Raw genomic sequence first — 21,580 nt, forward strand, 5'->3', positions numbered from 1 at the left:
ATCACTTAGCAAATTCAAATTTGTTATATTAATGAATTTTGATTGTTTTCACTAAAGATTTGTCATATTATTATACAGTACTTAGTTTTAAGTTTTTTTTTTTCCTCTCAAAAACAAACTTCTTTTCTTTTATAATGTTTCAAATTTTATTAGTGTACTTATCAAAATTTTCCAATATTAAACTCTTTGCTGATTTTGTAATTAAATTTCATACGGCGTGATTTCAGTTCACAGAATAAATAAAATAATTTGCATTACTAATTTCAACAATTCCGTAGTAGCGCAATGGAATATGTTCTCAACTTCAAAGTTGAATTAGGAATTAGATATCCGGGTTCGACTCCTACGGAAAGTATATCCGGGTTCGAACACAAACCCTTACCGACTCCTACGGAAAGTATATCCGGGTTTGAACACAAACCCTTACATATATTATGTAATGTCTACCAACCGAGTTAAACTCACTTGGACCAAATGAACATTTTTTTTGAGTTATCTTGTTATCCTTACATATATTATGTAATGTCTACCAACCGAGTTAAACTCACTTGGACCAAATGAACATTTTTTTTGAGTTATCTTGTTATTGGAATGAAGTTTTCACCATCTTTTAACGGCACACAAGACTGATTCTTCCTTTGTTTGAGAAGTTTAAACCCGTTACCATTTTTTTTATTAAGAAACCCCTTACCATTTAAACTAATTCATTGCTAGTAAATAAATAGCAATGATATATTACGAAGAAAATTGCATAGGAAATGCAGAAATAATTGATCGTATTTTTTTGGTCAAAGAAAAGTATGTGCACTTTTTAGAGGAAAGTAAAGTATGTATATGCTATACATTCAATTGTCGTTAGTGCTACTGTACTATAAAACTACATGTTACAAATAACCTTAAATTGAATTCACAAAGTTGCAAACTATTTCAAGTGATTCACCTACAATAATTTTAGTAGAGTAATGAAACCACTTAAGATTCAAATTGAATTCACCTATACAATGGAGTAGTGAATGTGTGATTCACAAACACAAGAAAGATGGGTACTCATCCGACCACAACCATACTTGGCACGCATAATTTGGACCCATAATTTGTTCTTGTCTGCCACCAATTTTCATGGGTTTGCAAATTTGTTCCCAAGAGATGAGATGACACTTCCTTTGTTCATTCATATTATCCCTAATGAAGTTACAACATAGTTTTTCCGCTTCGTTTGAAATAGAAGCAGAAATATCCACCGTTTGCAAGATATATCTTGGAATGCTAGCAAGTGAAGATTGAGCCAAAATAACTCTACGTGCAAAGGAAACAGGAGAGGTTATACATCATAGAAGCTCCAAATAGGTGCCATATCATCTTGTTTGTAGGTTCTTGGGAAGTTAATTTTGCCCCAGGACGCACCACAAAACTCATCCATCAAATTTTTGATCATATGAGCTTAATTGTTCTAAGGATGTTTTGTCAATAAATTAAAGACAAGGTCATCTGCAAAACAAACATGGAATAACTTAGGGCCCATCCTCTACCATGTCCTTGATTTTGGGACTTAATCTTTGGAAGGTTTTAAATTTTCAGTTCGAGCTCTACTAAGTTCTTAATCTAGAAAAGGGTCTTGCTAGAAGTGTTAAGGGAACTCTTTAAGAATTCTTAATTAAGAAAATGTTTATTGAAAAAATCGATTAGTTCAATTTTCAATGCATTAAATTCATCAATTTCTATAAAAGACTTACAAATAAGTTGGATGGATTGATTAATGAATACAATTTATTAACTAAATTTTTATTGGAATAATTGTTGAAATAAGCCATATAATATACATTTCCAAAATTCTTATTAGATTAATTGTTGAAATATAAGCCATGTAATATACTTTTTCAATCTAGCCACTATAACATTAAACTTAATTCCCTAAAAAAAAACATTAAACTTAATTTTTACCATCACAAACAATGAGATGACTTTCACTACCCCATTAACATATGGATTTACACCTACATTGTTAACAAGGAGATAAAGTCATGTCATTGAGATAGCAATTGACATTGACATTAGACATAAACAAGTGTATGAAAAACATGTGATGTTATGTATATATATATATATATATATATATATATATATATATATATAAAATATCTCCGTGTATGATATGTATCTTTACTAGCGATGTGGGACTAAAACACCATATTTCTACTCTCACTCACTCACTCACTCACTTGTCACTTGTAATGTGGCCTCCTTGCCAAAAAACTTGCACACCAATTTGTCATCACTTTTCATAGCTAGTAAATTTACCTTTGTTGTTGTGTGAGAAGTATAAGAAAAATTAAAAGGAGCCAAAACCAGAGGAAAAGTACCTTAATTACGAGAAAGTCTGCTCCAACTTATAAGTAAATGCATGATTTCAGTTCGACAATCATTAAATTGGCAAACAACAAAATGAATTTTAAGATATATAAAAAGGTACCATGTGAGAAAGTACCATATGAATACTACTTATCATTAAACATATAGTTATAATAATTCTCACCAAGCTAAATTCTTGTTGATACTTTCCTCAAGCACAAACAAATCAATGATCAGCTTCAAAAAAAGAGTGATAACTAAGAAACCAATCCAATCCTGCATTATTAACAATGAAATCAAATCACTATAATAGTCTTATTTAACCAAGGCTTCAAATTCAGCAAAGAGTTTGATGTAAACAAATCTTCGCTAGAAACAAGTTTTGATATCTCAACTCCATCATCAAAAGTGTGACCACTTTCCATCAATCATTGTTTGGGAATTGGATTAGGTGCAATCAAGATTGGATGCAACCATGTTCGTTCAACACCTTGGATCCGTCCAATCAAGATTGGGCGATTTAGATCTAAAATTCAGAGGTTGAAATCTAAACTGTCAGATCTTGATCGATTGGCCTCGAACTCACTGATAGCATGAGTGTACAGATTTTTCGATTGCATCTAAACTTGATCCCATTGTTTGTCTGTCCTCTGTAATTCTTATGTGTAATTTTCACTCACCTTTACGGGTCATTTACGGGTAATCAAGGAATTGCAATAAAAAAAAATTATACTATTAATAAGCCTTGAGCTGTTATCTTAAAAGGGTCCAAAGAACATTTATACCCCTATTAGTAAAGTTTTATCAGTTATACTTCTCTTAAGTAAGAAACTTTTCACGGTCAGTATATACAAATAAATCTAATAATTTATTAGTAAGAGTTTATATCATTAGTGCTTATGTTTTTTGGATTCTTTCAAACTCAATATCCTGCATTGGGTTTATTTATGTAAGTAAATGTTTGATTTTGATATTGGTGCTCTCTTCTTGATGGGTGTGCTAAATTAAGTCCTTATTTATATACTGTTAATTTGTTTTTTCTTCCAAATTTCTATTATTTTGTCAATTCAACTTGAAGAAGACACTCCGATCGTGAACTTGATGTGGCACTGCAGCGACAACCCTAGTGTTTAACGACTCTTGCTTCCTTCCAGTATCGATTAGCACGATTGAAAGGTGGTAGGTTGCCGAGGAATGAAGCCGTCGATGAATGGAAGGGACAGTGGTGGCTGTCATTTAAAATTTATGTCTAATCATTGATACAACAATTTTGCATTAGCAGTTCTGTTAAAAAAAATTAAATCAAGCCATCTAGAATAATGGAGAAGAGATGCAATGTTACAAAATTTGACTTAGTCTACTACTTGCCTATTAAAGATTTATGATTAGTCATTAAGTAAAATAAAGAAATATGTAGAACCACCTAGAATAGTTTTTTAACCGCCAATGTAAATTACTTAGCCATTAAGAAGTAATCTAAGTGTAGCACAACCTAGAAAAATCTAGTGTGCACCGCCACTTTCTACAAGGTGCAGCATCGCCTCATAATTGCTTATGTATTAAGGATTCTAAGCCTATAAAAGGCTGTGTAACTCTCCTCTCCATGTGTATCAAGTTTTCATGAATAAAAATAGAGTTCAATAGAAAGTCTCTCCTTTGTTCTTTGTTAGTTTGTTTGTGAGTTTGTGTGTTATATGTCCCATTGATATCAAATTGGTATCAGAGCAGGTTAGGTCCTGCAAAGTGTCAGCGTCAAAAATAGTTTGAGTGTGTGAGGAACAAAATAGTTCTCACTCTGTCAAAGTCAGTGTCAAAAATAGTCCGAGTGTGTGAGGAACAAAAGAGTTCTCATTGTGTCAAAGTTATTGTGAGCATATTTTGAAAAAGATATGGCAAACAATTTCAATATCGTTTGGTCCGGTCCCAAATTGAATTCTGAATTAGATTTCAATTATTGGGATTTTATGATGACAACACATCTAAAAGCTCACAACATCTGGAGTTATGTGGAGTCTGGTTTGCAACAAGGAGCTGATGAACTTGCTCGTAGAAAGGATCAGCTGGCACTATCACAAATTCTTCAAGGAATAGATTACTCAATTTTCGGCAAAATAGCAAATGCGAAGACTTTGAAAGAGGCGTGGGACATATTGAAGCTGTCACACAAAGGAGTTGAGAAAACTCAGAAATCGAAGCTGCAGTCTCTGCGTAGAGAATATGAAAGGTACGAAATGTCTAGTTCTGAAACAGTGGATCAATATTTTACTCGTGTTATAAATCTTGTCAACAAGATGAGGGTGTATGGAGAAGATATTCCGGATAGCAAGGTGGTGGAGAAAATTCTACGCACCATGCTGATGAAGTTTGATCATGTGGTGACTACGATATTAGAGTCCCACGATACCGATACCTTGTCGGTAGCAGAGTTGCAGGGGAGTATTGAAAGTCATGTCAACCGAATATTAGAGAAGACTGAAAAAGTGAAGGAGGAAGCCTTGAAAAGCCAGGTGAACCTCAACAACGCTGCTGAATCCAGTCAGATGGGTGAAGCCAGAGCACGTGACAATTTCAACAATGGAGGAAGAGGAAATTTCAGAGGTAGAGGCCGAGGAACCTTTAGAGGAAGAGGACGTGGCAACTTCAACCAATGGAGAGACAACAATTACAACAATTTCAATCAATCACATCAAGGAAGAGGTGGAAACAACTTTGGGTCCAACAATCGTGGCAGAGGAAGAGGTTATTACAACCAAGAGAGGACAAATAATGGTTGCTTTAATTGTGGAAAGTACGGGCACAAAGCAGCCGATTGCAGATACAAACATCAAGCAAACATGGCGGAGAATTCATATCAAGACGCTGGTGTGTCTTCTCAAAATCAACAAAGTTTATTTTTAGCAATCGGAAGAAGTTGGTATTTGGACACCGGATGTAGTAATCATATGTGTGGGAAAAAGGAATTATTTTCTTCTCTGAACGAAATGGTAAAATCTACCGTGAAGTTTGGTAATAATTCAAATATTCCAATTGAGGGGAAAGGCCAAATTGCTATCAAATTGAAAGATGGATCGCAAAATGTTATTAGTGATGTTTTCTATGCTCCTGGTCTTCATCACAACCTCTTGAGCATGGGACAACTGTCAGAGAAAGGTTACAAATGCGGATTCACAAAGGTTATTGCACTTTGATCGATAGAAATGGAAGATTCATCACAAAGGTAAAAATGTCATCTAATCGCCTATTCCCTCTGAAAATTCAACATGATCAATTTCCTTGCTTGAGTTCAATAATTCCAAATGATGATTGGTTGTGGCACATGAGATTTGGTCACTTTCATTTTTCTGGCTTAAATTATCTGTCACGAAAAGAATATGTTTCTGGTTTGCCTGTTGTGAACATTCCAAGTGGTGTATGCGAGACATGTCAAATTGGAAAGAAGCATAGAGAATCATTTCCAACCGGAAAGTCTTGGAGAGCAAAGAAACTCTTGGAGATCGTTCATTCAGATTTGTGTTCGATTGAAATACCAACACCTGGTGGTTGTAGGTATTTTATTACTTTTATTGATGATTTTAGCAGAAAGGCTTGGGTGTATTTTCTGAAGCAGAAATTAGAAGCTATTGATGCCTTCAAGACATTCAAAGCGTTCGTAGAAAAACAAAGTGGTTGTCCAATCAAAGCACTCAGAACAGACAGAGGCCAAGAATACCTCGTCGGCACAAATTTCTTTGAGCAACATGGAATCCAACATCAGTTAACCACCAGATACACTCCTCAACAAAATGGAGTAGCTGAAAGAAAGAACAGAACAATCATGGATATGGTGAGATGCATGCTGAAAGCCAAACAAATGCCAAAGGAATTTTGGGCAGAAGCAGTTGCTACTGCAGTTTATATTTTAAACAGATGTCCAACAAAAAGTGTTCAAGAGAAGACTCCCGAAGAAGCATGGAGTGGAAGGAGGCCCTCAATCAGGCACCTCCGAGTTTTTGGATGTATTGCCTATGCTCATGTACCAGATCAAATCAGAAAAAAGTTAGATGATAAAGGCGAGAGATGTATCTTTATTGGTTACATCTCAAATTCAAAGGCATACAAGCTTTACAATCCAGAGACCAAAAAGGTGATTATTAGTAGAGATGTGACTTTTGATGAAGGAGGAATGTGGAATTGGTCATCAAAGTCACAAAAGGAGCCAATAATCACTCCAAATGATTATGAAGAGGAGGCTGAGAATGTAGATACAACACCTGATGAACCAGACGAGCCTGATGAGCCAGAAACATCAAACAGAGCACAAAGAATTCGAAGATTACCAGCTCGACTACAAGATTGTGTTTCGGGTACTGATAATGATCCATCCGATGAAGAGATTATCAACTTTGCCTTATTTGCAGATTGTGAGCCAGTTACTTTTGAAGAAGCTGCTGGTGAAGAAAATTGGATAAAAGCTATGGATGAAGAAATCAATGCAATTGAGAAGAATAAAACATGGGAACTGACTGCATTACCAGCAAACAAGAAGTCAATAGGAGTGAAGTGGGTGTACAAGACAAAGTACAAACCCAATGGTGAGATTGATCGCTATAAAGCGAGGTTGGTGGCTAAAGGCTACAAACAAAAACCAGGTATTGATTATTTTGAAATATTTGCTCCCGTTGCGAGATTAGATACGATTCTCATGCTTATTTCACTCTCAGCTCAGAAAAATTGGAAAATACATCAAATGGATGTTAAGTCTGCATTTCTTAATGGTACTTTGGAAGAAGAAGTGTATGTTGAGCAGCCTGCAGGATATGTAGTTAGAGGAAAGGAAGATAAAGTTTATAGATTGAAGAAAGCATTATATATTGATCGCTATAAAGCGAGGTTGGTGGCTAAAGGCTACAAACAAAAACCAGGTATTGATTATTTTGAAATATTTGCTCCCGTTGCGAGATTAGATACGATTCTCATGCTTATTTCACTCTCAGCTCAGAAAAATTGGAAAATACATCAAATGGATGTTAAGTCTGCATTTCTTAATGGTACTTTGGAAGAAGAAGTGTATGTTGAGCAGCCTGCAAGATATGTAGTTAGAGGAAAGGAAGATAAAGTTTATAGATTGAAGAAAGCATTATATGGCTTGAAGCAGGCGCCAAGAGCATGGTACAAAAAGATTGATTCTTATTTCATTCAAAACGGCTTTCAGAGATGTCCATTCGAGCACACACTCTACATCAAATTCATTGATCCTGGAGATGTTCTTATTGTGTGCCTCTATGTTGATGATCTGATATTCACCAGCAACAATTCAAAGATGATTGTTGAATTCAGGGAGGCTATGATAAATTATTTTGAAATGACAGACTTGGGCCTAATGTCCTATTTTCTCGGCATTGAGGTCGTTCAACAGAAGGATGGAATCTTTATCTCTCAGAAGAAGTATGCAAGTGATATTTTGAAGAAATTCAAGATGGAGCAATCAAAGCCAATTTCCACACCCGTTGAAGAAAAGTTGAAGCTGACAAGAGAAAGAGATGGTAAAAGGGTAGACCCAACTCATTATAAAAGTTTGATTGGAAGCTTGAGATATTTGACTGCTACAAGGCCAGATATAGTATATGGAGTTGGTTTACTTAGCAGATACATGGAGGAGCCGTGTGTTAGTCACTTGCAAGGAGCCAAAAGGATTCTTCGTTATATTAAAGGTACTCTGACCGAAGGAATTTTTTATGGTAATAATAATGATGTGAAGCTTGTTGGATATACAGATAGTGATTGGGCAGGAGATATAAAAACAAGAAAAAGCACGTCAGGGTACGCGTTTCATCTAGGCACCGGTATAATTTCATGGTCTTCAAAGAAACAACATGTGGTCGCTCTTTCCACAGCTGAAGCATAATATATAGCAGCAACCAGTTGTGCTACTCAAACAGTGTGGCTGAGAAGAATTTTAGAAGTGATGCTTCAGAAGCAAAACACTCCTACGGAGATATATTGTGATAACAAGTCAGCAATTGCATTAAGCAAAAATCCAGTTTTTCATGGACGGTCCAAGCATATTGATATTCGGTTTCACAAGATACGAGAGTTGATTGCTGAGAAAGAAGTTGTGATCGAGTATTGTCCAACTAAAGAGCAAATTGCAGATATTTTTACAAAGCCGTTGAAGACCGAATCATTTTATAAATTGAAGAAAATGCTTGGAATGATGCAAGCTTGATTTAAGGGAGGCAATGTTAAAAAAAAATTAAATCAAGCCATCTAGAATAATGGAGAAGAGATGCAATGTTACAAAATTTGACTTAGTCTACTACTTGCCTATTAAAGATTTATGATTAGTCATTAAGTAAAATAAAGAAATATGTAGAACCACCTAGAATAGTTTTTTAACCGCCAATGTAAATTACTTAGCCATTAAGAAGTAATCTAAGTGTAGCACAACCTAGAAAAATCTAGTGTGCACCGCCACTTTCTACAAGGTGCAGCACTGCCTCATTTTTGCTTATGTATTAAGGATTCTAAGCCTATAAAAGGCTGTGTAACTCTCCTCTCCATGTGTATCAAGTTTTCATGAATAAAAATAGGGTTCAATAGAAAGTCTCTCCTTTGTTCTTTGTTAGTTTGTTTGTGAGTTTGTGTGTTATATGTTCCATTGATATCAAGTTCCACTTTATATAGCTTCCTTGTCTTTCGACCTCTTTATATAGTTGTTTTCTCATAACAACTTATAAGACTTGACAACTCATATGTGTTACGATCAAATTGTACTAAAGCCTATACTTTGAACTTTATGTCTAAGCAAAATATATTGTTCGTTTATTTGGTTATGACTAATTTCAATGATCGTGAAAGTGTACTCAATATTCTTGATGATAGAGTTGCATCATCAAAGTATATATTTAAAGTATTGAAGATTGCTGAACCTGAATTTTTAAGGTATTGTTGCATTTACGCCGTCAAATAATTCTATGTATCAGATTAATTTAGTGGTCGTAAGATTATCTCTTCTTTACGGAACCTAATCAACAAAAAATTAGCAGGCATAAACCAAACAATTATCCTACAAATGTAAGTGAAATCACAACAAATGTAGAGCTAGCTCTGTGAACCCTACTACAATTATCCTACTAAAAAATAGAAGTAGAAAGAGAACCGAACTTGAAATCAGAAAAACAAAACCAAAACCAAGGTCAAGAAAGGTATAAAGGAATAATTTTAGACTCAATTTATACCATCACAAACAATGTCGGTACTCGGCGAGTGTTTTGTACAACACAAAATCTACATACAGTTGATGCAATATGCAATAACTCCATCCAAGTAAGTATGATGTACAATATCATATACTTTCAATTTATAACCACTTCCCCTCACGGTTTCACCAATTCTCCCCGATGTGGGACTCGGTGTTAGTGTTTACACACATAAATCATCAATCTTGTTAGTTTTCAAGTTGCTAGCAACATCACCATCATAAGGATGAAAAGTTGTCACTTGAGTCCTCATATCAACAATTTCATTACTTCTCCATCTCATCCACAATACAATCCTTCAAGTGAATTAGAGGAAAACAAGTCACGTGCAACAAACTTCAACTTTGTTCTGTTTATGATTGTGTAAAACCGTTTGGACAGAACAATGGAACAAAAAACTCAATCCAAACTGATCGTAAGTACTAAAAGAATTAAATTGCAGTGATTCAAGTTGTGTTCTGACTTGAAAATAAGGAACAAATGAGGCTCATGAGCCACATACCTTGTATTAAAAACCTATGATTAAAACTAACTAGCAATGTGTGAAGAGATTTGGCAACATAATAGTAATTCATGCCATTGCTGAAGAACTTATAGGTTGGGATTAGAAAGTGGGGAAGACTTGTTTATGTTCCAAACTATCTGAGACTTGCTGAGTTGTCCAGTCGAATTTAAGACAAAAATAATTCCACATATGCTATGTACCTTTTCTACCGATGTGAGACTAAAACACCAGATTTCTACTCTCTACTTCTACACCTCATACACTTGCCATTTGTAATAATATCACCATGACTTACTTCCGGGTCTATGACCGAATTTTTTTTTGAAAGGATATGACAGAATTGTAATGTGGCCTCTACGACAAAAAACTTGTGCAACAATTTCTCATCGTCACTTTTCATAGCTATAGTAAATTTGCCTTTGTTGTTCTATGAGATCTATAGGAGAAATTAAAAGGAGGCTCCAACGAGTTCCATATGCAAAGCTTTTGTGTTTCTAAATTAATGGTATTTTGTTTGTGAGTTCATAGTGTTCTATTTAAATTGCTGACATAGTATCATGAGCCAAATTGAATCAAGATTACATCAAGTTCATATTGTCTAGAGAAATTTTCATTGAATTTGTTTGATCTTCTTAATTTGACATGTTCTTTTGGCCTGGTAAGGACATTTTGTTATATGGTTGAAAGTTATGGACTATGGAGACATGTGACAGAATCATTAAAACTATTCTTTTAAAATTTAATTTGCTTAAAGTGTTTGAAACACATCAAGTGAAAAATCTTCCATTATGCTTGATGTTAAGCCTTGGGACGATGAGACCAACCTGAAGAAACGGGAAGAGGTTGTTTAGCGTTGAGATTCCCACTTTAACCTTGTCTCAATTCGACCTACCGTTAGAGTTTGTTCCGTAGGTCGAATTGAGATAAAAATGTGTGTCTTTGAGAGAAAAACTACTACTCTCTAGTTTAAGGCTATGAAGTGAAAAATAAATAATGTGGATCGGTTCGTGAATCAAATCGTGGATGTTGGAGGGTTCCTTGAGTGAGAGATAGTATCACTTAGCAAATTCAGATTTGTTATATTAATGAATTTTGATTGTTTTCACTAAAGATTTGTCATATTATTATACAGTACTTGGTTAGTTTTAGCTTTTTTTATCCTCAAAAACAAACTTCTTTTCTTTTATAATGTTTCAACTTTTATTAGTGTACTTATCAAAACAAAAATATTAAACTCTTCGCTGATTTTGTAATTACATTCCATACGGCGTGATTTTACTTCACAGAATAAATAAAATAATTTGCATCATTAATTACAACAATTCCGTAGTAGCACAAACAGAGTTTTTCTCAACATTAAGGTTGAGCTAGATATCCGGGTTCGACTCCCGGCTACGGAAATTAATTTTTTATTTTTATATAAATGGGCTTTTGGTTTGAGTTATGTGGAGGATATTGATTTTTTTTTTTCACCAAAAGTAAAATTGTGATGTCATTCATTTAATTTTTAGTACTTTTGAGTTTTTGGTAAAAAATAAATAAAGCAATTTCATCTTTTATAATTTAATTTTGGTTTAGATGAACATCTTTTTTTTTTTTTTAACTAATCTAGTGCATCAAATTCATTTTTTAAAGTGAATGAGTGGGGTGTTCAGGTTTTGAACTTCGTCCCCACATATTACAATGCATTGTCACTACAAACTAAGTAATACTCACATGAACAAAACAATATAAGTGGGATGTCCGATGTTCGAACATTAACCCATATTTGGTCCTTGGAAATACATGGATTTTTTCCTTTTAATCTATATAAAAATATATTTTTTTATTTTAGTTCTTGCAAATTTATCTTGTTTTGTCGTCAACATCAACAACAATCAAATCTCATCCCATTAAGTGGGGCCGGCTACATGGATCAAATTACACACCAAATCTTATCCCATTAAGTGGGGTTGGCTACATGGATCAAATTACACTAAAGTATTCTATCATAAACCATATTTGGATCCAACTTATTGACCTCTAAATCTTTTACAATAGTTTCTTTTATAGTTCTCTTAGGTCTTCCTCTAAGATGGTTAAAAAATTTTAAGGAACGAAATTCAAATCCCTCAAAGATGGTTAAAAAAATATCATTAGTGTCAATTTAATCAATAATAATTTCTTAATTTTCCAATACAAAATATCCTATTATACTTTTGATCCTATAGTTTTATTTTGGCTTAATAGCACTTTTGGCCCCCTATGTTTTCAAAAGTTGCGATTTTGGCCCCCTATGTTTAAAAACTACAAAACCGCCCCTTATGTTTCGGTTTCGTTGCACTTTTGGCCCCCATGGTCAATTTTGACCTGGTCCACGCTGACATGGCACCCACATCACTTATGTGAGGTGCCACGTGGAATTTATTTTATTTTTTATTTTATTTTTAATTCTTTTTCGTTTTTTTCCATTTTTTTTTGGAAAAATTAAAAGAAAAAATGGAAAGAGAGGGTCACGTGAGTATGAATGAATAGAGAATGATGATGCGAATATGTATGCTGAAACTCGACCATGGCGAACTCATCTCTCTCTCAAAGCGCATCACAACCCTTCGATCTCTCCTCCCATTCCACGCCGTCACAGTCACCACCGGCAACTCCACCAACCCCTTCATCGCCGCCAAACTCATATCTCTCTACGACACTCTCAACAACCATCTTCATCTTCCACACTCTTCCATTCCCTTCCTTTCAGCTCATCAATTGGAAGAAGTAACCTGAAACAAATGGAGCGGTTATACCTTCTCGCGGCTCCCCTCTCTCTGCCGGATACGATCTCTCCAGCGCCGCCGATTCAAAGGTTCCGGCTCGCGGCAAAGCTCTCATCCCCACAGATCTCTCCATCTCCGTCCCTGAAGGAACCTATGCTCGTGTTGGTAATTAATTACTATTTTCCCCTTTTCCAATTTCAGGTTTTTGACTTTTAGGGTTTTTGAAATTTAGGGTTTTTAATTGAATTGAATGATTTTTGCAGCGCCGAGATCGGGGTTGACATGGAAGCATTCGATTGACGTTGGTGCTGGAGTGATTGATGCTGATTACAGAGACCTGTTGGGGTTATACTGTTTAATCATTCTGATGTTGATTTTGAAGTGAAAGTTGGTGATAGAGTTGCTCAGTTGATTATTGAGAAGATTATTACTCCGGAAGTTTCCGAGGTTTTGGATTTGGATTCTACTGTTAGAGGTGAAGGTGGTTTTGGATCTACTGGGGTTTGAGTTTGAGTTAGAAAAATGATTGATTTTAACAGTGTGTGTAGTTGGGGTATGTGTTAATCTTTACTATTTTGTTGTGTTAAGGAACCTATTCTGAGAATATTATTGAGTATTTTCTCATTTTATGTTCTTGTTTATACTTACTATTTTGCTGTGTTAAGGAATTTGGGTGATTTGGTTAGTGGAAGGTGTTTGCATGGTTTGGTTGTGACCCTCTCTTTCCATTTCTTTTTTTTAATTTTTTCAAAACAAAAAAAATGGAAAAAAAAACGAAAATGAATTAAAAAAATAAAAAATAAAATAAATTCCACGTGGCACCTCACATAAGTGATGTGGGTGCCATGTCAGCGTGGACCAGGTCAAAATTGACCATGGGGGCCAAAAGTGCAACGAAACCGAAACATAAGGGGCGGTTTTGTAGTTTTTAAACATAGGGGGCCAAAATCGCAACTTTTGCAAACATAGGGTGCCAAAAGTGCTATTAAGCCTTTTATTTTAGCGCCTACAAAATTTGTTCATATAAAATATGTCCTTGTTATATCTTGTAATATTTATTTTAGTCTTTTATCTCTCTAACATCAGAGGAACTAAAATCAAATATTTATATATTATAGAGATCAATTTTAATATAGTTAAATTTTGCATACGGAAAAGAAAAATATACTTTTATGCAGACAAAAAACAAATAATGATATATTTGTTTGGGAAGAGGGGAAGGTTATGGAGTCTTGTTCTTTATTGGTTTTTTTTATCGCATGATAATATGGCAGATAAATGTATTTGGAAATATTATCCACATGAAGGACATTCAGTTAAAAAAAGAAGTTTACCATATTCATGATACAAAATGAGCAGCTGGACTGTACCCCGCTATAGAGTTAGTTTGGAACAAAACAATATCTCTTAAAGTATCTCTTCTTGCATGGAGAACTTTGAATAAGAGGATTCCGATCAAAGACAATTAGCCTCGTCGTGGGGTTGTTCATTCGGGCTCTTTTTTGTTTTCTGATGGGCGGAAAAGAGGAATATATAAATCATTTGTTATCGGAATATAATTTATTTAGAAGCATTTGGACTTGTGTTTTACATTGGTTGGTGATTTCTTCTGTTCTTCTGGGAGATGTCTCCATGCACACAATGCAATTTGGTGGTTCTCATTTGTTCATGAGGGATATTAGTCAATGTTTTTCATGTGATCTGGTTGACTTGTCGCTGGATCATTTTTTTTAAGTAAAAGTTGGTAGCAGAGAGCTAACCAACCCAAAATATATTAAAAAGAAAAGATATAAACAAGGAGGGGACTAGGCCAAAACTCCCAAAAAGTTAGTTACAGAATCTAAAATTAGGCCAACCTAATTTGTTCTTTCCAAAAGATTCTCTAATAAAAAGAGGTGTTTCCTGCCAATACATTTTTTGATCATAATCTAAAGCAAAGTTGGCCAAGATGTCCGCTACTTGATTCCCTTTCCTATAAATATGAGTGATAATGAAAGTCATAGCACTAAGCTGAGTCATTGCATTACTCCATCTGTTTCTAAGGCTCCAAGGAATAAGTGAAGAGTTCTTAATGGCCATAACTACCAAGGAAGAGTCTGTCTCAAACCAAACTTGGTTCCAATGGTTCTGATGAGCAATTTCTATCGCTGTCATGATTCCACAAAGCTCAGACTTGTAAGAAGATGAAATGCCAAGTGGTTCCGCAAAACAAATAAGCATGTTTGCTTCATGGTTTCTGAAAATACCCTCACAAGCAGAGGGGCCAGGATTACCTTTAGATGCTCCATCTATATTACATTTGATCCAACTAGCAGGAGGGGTGCCAATCAACCTCTATGATTTGAGGAGCTTTCGGATGATGTATAGAAACTTTGAGTTGTTTAAGAATAGTAAAATCTCTGATAGAGTTATTAGAGTTTTTCTTTGTGTAGTTACCTGAAAGAGATGTGCTGGCCAATATCATTGAGATTTCAGACCTCCATGAAATGTTGTTGTTATTGAACCTCATTTGGTTTCTTGCATACCAGAGAGTGTTAAGAATGTTGACCAAAGCTGCTGTAATCACTACCTTGCATTGCGGTGACCATGAAAGATCACAAAGATTCCACATATCCTCGATAGAAGAGAATTGCAGAACCTTATCAATAGCACAAGCAAACCAAGACCACACTCTAACCGCAAAAGGACACTGAAAAAAAACACTACAAGAAACACTCTAACCGCGAAGTTCTCTCAGCATTTGCACCATAAAGAGAACACATAGAGGGGATATGGCAACCTCTATTCATCAACTTTTCATCAGTGGGAACTTTCCCATGCATTAATCTCCACACAAAGAGAGATATAGAAGGGGCAATGTCACAACTCCAAATAGTTTTAGCCCAATATACCTCTTGATATTGCTGATTTTTAAAATTATAAGCTTCCTTCAATTGTAAGTCACCTGATTCTAAATGCTTCCAAAGGAGCTCATCTTCAGTGTCTTCCAAAGGGATGTGAATCAGATTGGCAAGATTAGAAATTGTTGGAAACCATTGAATAATTTGAGGAGGGAAATTCCATTGGAAGGAGAGGAACTCTCGTATCTTCTCCAAAAGAAAATCAAAAGAATTGTCTTTTTTATCACTTTCTTGATAAGATTAAGCTTCATTTTTTGTGGTTGTTAAAGGCGCACACACTAAATATTAAGAAGTGGACAATTGTGAGTACGAGTCCACCCTAAGAAATTAAATATCCCTGTCCTATTTTACCATTTCAATTGTATTTACATGACAATTCTTTTATATTGTTAATGCATATTAAATAGACTCTAAAATAGTCCAAAATTGTTTAGATACTCTATGTATATTATAGTTTATTTTGCGTTAAATGTCAAGTCTTCCGCAGTAGCTCATCTTGGATAATTCGATAATTGAATTCTGGGTTCCGGGTTCGATTCCTGGCTGCAGATTTTTTTTAATTTTTATTTTTATTTTTATTTTTTTAAAATAAACACTTTTCTTGTTCCAAAGCAATCTTTCAATGGTTTTATTGTGATTATTAATGAACACTCGAAATTTCATTGTCTTTTGTCTTTATTGCTTAAATCAGAAACTTATTTGTTTAATCATATATCCAATTTTGGGAGATTGTTATCATTTTGTCCAAAAAAAAAAGTCATACATCTACTATTTTTACTTGAATAAATAGACTATTTAGTTCGCAAACTATCAACATTTCGCAAATTTAGTCTCTAAACTATTAAAATCAATTTCTTAAAAAAAACATTAAAATCAATTAAAAGATGCATAAGTTTTTTTTTTTTTAACAAACAAAAATGGAATATATATATATAATAACAACTGCAATTATCCCCGTACAAGGTGTGCTAAAGAGGATAACCAGTTAAGAGTATTTACAAGAATAAAAGATGCATAAGTTATTCTCTCATCTAACTATTTAGCCCTTTATTAATAAAATAGCTATTTAGTCCCTCATTCATGATAGTTTAAAGACTAAATTGATGTATTTTTCATATCTTTAGGATATTTTAGTTGATTTTAATAGTTTAGGGATTAACTTGATAAAAGAATGTTAGTTTAGGGATCAAATTGACCGTTTATTTTTTTTGTTTATGCTATTTTATGTGAACTTTGTATCCTCTGTGAGCAAATTTAGAGACTAATCTTTCAAAAATACTCTCATCAATAGATTTAACATTGTTGCACTCTCCTGATTATATTCAAATTAAAGATATCTGATCAAGGTAGAAGAGATTTTTTACCATCTCATTAAAACGTTTTTCAATTATTTTTATTTATATTAAAAACATATACAACAAATTTATCAACACATTTCATGCAACATACTACATAAAAATTTAAAATAGCATATTGAAAAATAGTGATTAAAATTAAAATGCTAAAGTTTCAGGTCAAACAAATGTCCAAATCAGTATTCATGACTTACTTGTATAAAAGGGTGGCATAAAGTTGTTAGGCCTAAAAATACATTAAAGGACAAAATCAATTATACTAGGACATATATATATCATGAGAAATGTTATTTTGACAACTTTTGGACAACTTTCTCTCTCATACTCACATGATGTTGTTATCCTCTCTCTTCCTTTTTCTCTCTCCATTGTTTTTGACCAATAAGAAGTGAGAAAAACAAGGTTGTCAACAAAGTTGTCATCAAATGGATGTCAAAATATCATTACTCATATATCATCACCCTGTCGTGGTTTTTAAAGGCTATTTCATATTGTTTCCGGTATAGGCAAGACTATCTATCTACTTCAATGATCAATGGTCCTGCCTAATTTTGGTGGATCCATTCAAATTTTACAATACTGACGACATCTATTATATGTCCCTCATGCATGACCAGAATTTTTCTAAATATAAGTTTGAATATTTTAATGACCCATCATATTTAAGTTCAAGATAGTAAACTCATTTTCAGTTAATAAAATTAATTAGTCCATCGTTAATGAAGTTGAGTCCAACGAAAATGACTAAACTCTCATGACTGACTAAAAATATGTCTCAAATATGATTGCATATGGGCCATTTTTCTTAATTTTTGTGTAAATTAATTTTCTTTCTTTCCTTGTTAAGTCACTACTTTGTGTTTTTAAATATTTATACACCATTAGGCCGACATCATTTTCCATCCATTTCTGGTATATATTTTCAATTTTTCATACAAAGAATGTGACACCACTCAACATCAATATTATGCTCAAGGTGATTTATAATTTGGTGAATATTATGCACAATGTTGTATATTTTGGTGGATATATCCCTGTAACTGTTTTTATTTAAATATAAATAAACTTATTTGACAAGAAAATAAATCATTTATTAATTTGACACAAAAGTTAAAATAAAGTACCTCATGTGACATTTTTTTTTTTCTTATTAAATCGAACTTGATTTAAAGAGGAATCGGTGCATAAAGATAAATCAATTTCTAGGAAATACCTATCAATCAGTAAGGGCCCCAAAGCATGACTCTATCTCTTAATTATCAGTAGGGTTCCCACTATGCTGCAGCACTACGAAAATCACCAAGACTGTGTCTACGTAATGATGATAACTCCTTTAGGAGAATGTTAACCAGTGCCCCCGGGCATTGGTTAAGCACCAAATAAAGTAAGTTTTCATCAAAAAGTAATGTAACTATTACTTGATAAAAAGTGGCAGTTTATATTTCCAAGACAGAAATTCTATTTATGGATTCCTTAACCAGTGCCCCGGGGGCACCGGTTAACAAGACCCATTCAAGTATGTGATGAACAATTTCCTAATATGAATGAGCTAAAGATTGTGGTCTCTACAAATTTCATTGGAAGTTAGGAATTTATATGGCCACTAGGTTGTAATGTTTACGCTAATATAGACCAAAGCTAAAGAGTAAACAAATTGATTGTCTTGCTCAACCAACATATAATGTTGAAGGAAGATGAAATTATGGATATTTCTGAAAGCTTTAATTCCTTAATGCAAAGGGTTGTTGATGTTTTTTATGGGTTCGAACGCATTTTGATTAGGATAATTTGACTAGGTTTGAGATGGTATCATGATTTATACGGAAGAAAATGAATTTGAAAATCTAACAAGTAAAAAGGAAAAAGCTGCTTGGTACGATGGCAGAGAAACGAAAAGCAACGAATGAATTATATCCATTAGATTATTTATAATAGCCATTGGATTGGATTTTGATTTTAACTTTTATTTATTTCAAAAATATAAACCACAACCACCGTTTATCGTGTGCAGGTCGTACTTGTATCAATTGCACCATATAGCACAGCTGAAGTAAAAATGATCACAAATGACAAGCTCCTAACTTGTGCATTAGAAATTCCAACCCTCTTCAAAGTATGCTCTAAAATGGGATTATATGAGTGATACAAATCATACAAAAGATAATAAATTTATAGAGTGATATTTTTTTTTTTAATGTGTATAGAGTGATATTGTTTGTTTAGTAATTTTTGAGCGATAAACTTATATACATAGGTTAAAGACACAAAAAAAAAAAATTGTGGGTTCAACTCCATCAAAAAAAAATTTAATGATTAATTACTTAACAATTATCATTAAAAAACAAAACTACTAAATTTATTTATAATAAAAAACACTATTAGGGAACCGGTGAGAGTTGCATTCAAATTGATCTAGTGATTATGAATCTAGGTTCGACTCCTCTCTAAGAAGTTAAATAACTTTTCTTGGTGGTGGTCGTGGTTTGAACCCTGAATCTTGCATATACTATGTATTGTCTCTACCAACTGAGTTAAATTCACAAAGACAAAAGAAGTTAAATAACATAAACGAATTGAATAAATCTATCTACAATTTTTTTTTTTTTTGAAGAGCTACTAAATCAAAGTAATTTTTACAAGGCCAAATCAACTTATACATAAAAATGTGTTGTCGTGCCATATGGCCCAACAAAGTTGTGGTATGAAGGAATTTTAAACTCAATTTTTGCCATCACAAACAATGGCCTTACTCAAATCACCTCTGCATGCAACACAAATTTTATATTATATCGTATGCAATTGAAAATGAGTAATGTCATTGGGACAACAGTGGACACTCCTCTTACAAATACACTTGATAAAGTATCGTGATGTTATATATAGAAAAACTTCACTTATGTTATGTTTCTTTACTAGCGATCTGGGACTAAAACACCATACATCTAGTGCTTTTTTTAGCCCACTTATCTTTGATTGAATATTCGAGAAGGAAAAGTAATTGAGATGGCAATCGATCTTTTTATATATAAAGAAAAAGAAATCCTGAAGTGAAGTCAGATTGGCTCAAATTAACTTTTGAAAAAGTGTTTTTTGTGAGATTATTATTGCGACAAGTTTTAGATAACAACTGGTACTATATATCTTGTATTGAAGTCATCAATCTTTTTCTTAAACCTGGGGAGCATGTCTGTTACAAACTTAAAATTTTCATCAATCTTTTTCATGCATATTTGATGCAATATACATTATTCTATGAAGAATGAATTACTGTCTGATTAAAATAACTATTATGGAGGGTAGGAAATGTTTTGTTACATGGTTGAAAGTTATGGAGACTTAACTTAGGACAGACTCATAAAGACTATAAGTATAAATATATTTTCTTGCTTGAACTGTTTGAAACTCATCATTTTCTTTTTTTCTTAGGCAAGTCTTCCAATCTGCTTGATGTTAAGCCATGGGATGATGAGACAGACATGAAGAAGCTGGAAGAGGCTGTTCGCAGCGTTGAAATTCCCGGTTTAACCTGGGGAGCATGTATGTTAAAAACTTGAAATTGCTTCAATCTTTCTCACGCATATATATGTAATCTACCTTCTATAAAAAAAAATTAATTCCTATGTGACTGAAGTGGTTTGTTGCATTTGTTACAGCCAAGCTGGTTGCTGTTGGATACGGAATCAAGAAGCTGCAATTCATGTTGACCATTATCGATGATCTTGTATGTTGAGCCAATTAACGAGTATGTACAGAGCTGTGACATTGTCGCATTCAACAAAATTGAAGTTGAGTTATTGGCCATTTTCAAGCGGCTGATTAGACTGTTATTTGCTGATAGTTTCCTCCCTTCCCCTCTACTCTTCTCGTTTCTTCTTTCATGTTTGGTGTGTTTCAGTGAGAGATGGAGATACTTTATGGTCTAACTTGATGTTATTCATGTATGTCAAACACCATGCACATTTGTGTGATTAGCATCACTGAACCATATGCTTCTATTTAATTTTTGATAAGTTTCACTAGAACCGTTTATTGAATCTATACACAATATGTAGTCTGTTAGTTTGCATTGAGTTGTTGCATCAGTCAATCACGTTTTGCACGTTTTCATGCCATGGCAATTTTACTCTGTTGTTGAGTTCATGGCAATGTTTTCCTGTGATTTTCATCAAAATTCAGAGGCACAATCATCATATTGGCGTTTTTGTATTCATTTTGTCACCAACTCTACTTCAAAACCATTGTCATGGTTTTCTCGGAAAATTATTAGCCCGTTTATGTAAGTGCTAGTATGCTGCTATAATTTTAGTAGAGTAATGAAACCACTTCGAGTCAAATTGAATTCAACTATCCTTTATTATAAAAGCTAGACTTGGTTAGCAAACATGTTGCCCTAATTTGCCCTAATCCCTAGCATTTTTCCCTCCTAAACATGCTAATCTAATCTCACCCGTTGATTCGATCTCTATTCTCAAACTCCTCATTT

General features: G+C 33.9%; 1 protein-coding gene, 1 long non-coding RNA gene and 1 pseudogene across 3 annotated transcripts; all 3 read left to right on the forward strand.

Annotated features, from left to right (window-relative positions):
* Positions 1–4,238: 4,238 nt before the first annotated feature.
* Positions 4,239–5,537, forward strand: LOC146924627 (uncharacterized). The gene has a single exon (XM_085711881.1). It carries the CDS (start codon positions 4,239–4,241, stop codon positions 5,535–5,537), a length of 1,299 nt encoding a protein of 432 aa, XP_085568007.1.
* Positions 5,538–12,847: 7,310 nt separating this feature from the next.
* LOC146924628 (deoxyuridine 5'-triphosphate nucleotidohydrolase-like) lies at positions 12,848–13,466 on the forward strand (annotated as a pseudogene). The gene is made up of 2 exons (XR_015011196.1): positions 12,848–13,007; positions 13,106–13,466. The product of XR_015011196.1 is annotated as a deoxyuridine 5'-triphosphate nucleotidohydrolase-like (transcript).
* A 7,054-nt stretch (positions 13,467–20,520) lies between these two features.
* Positions 20,521–21,142, forward strand: LOC146924629 (uncharacterized). The gene is made up of 2 exons (XR_015010219.1): positions 20,521–20,634; positions 20,751–21,142. It is a non-coding gene; the product is annotated as an uncharacterized LOC146924629 (long non-coding RNA).
* The last annotated feature ends 438 nt before the right edge of the window (positions 21,143–21,580 follow it).

The sequence above is a fragment of the Medicago sativa genome, chromosome 5 (genome assembly GCF_051527215.1).
Source record: "Medicago sativa cultivar Bolivia chromosome 5, Bolivia_mono, whole genome shotgun sequence".
Classification (NCBI taxonomy): domain Eukaryota; kingdom Viridiplantae; phylum Streptophyta; class Magnoliopsida; order Fabales; family Fabaceae; genus Medicago; species Medicago sativa.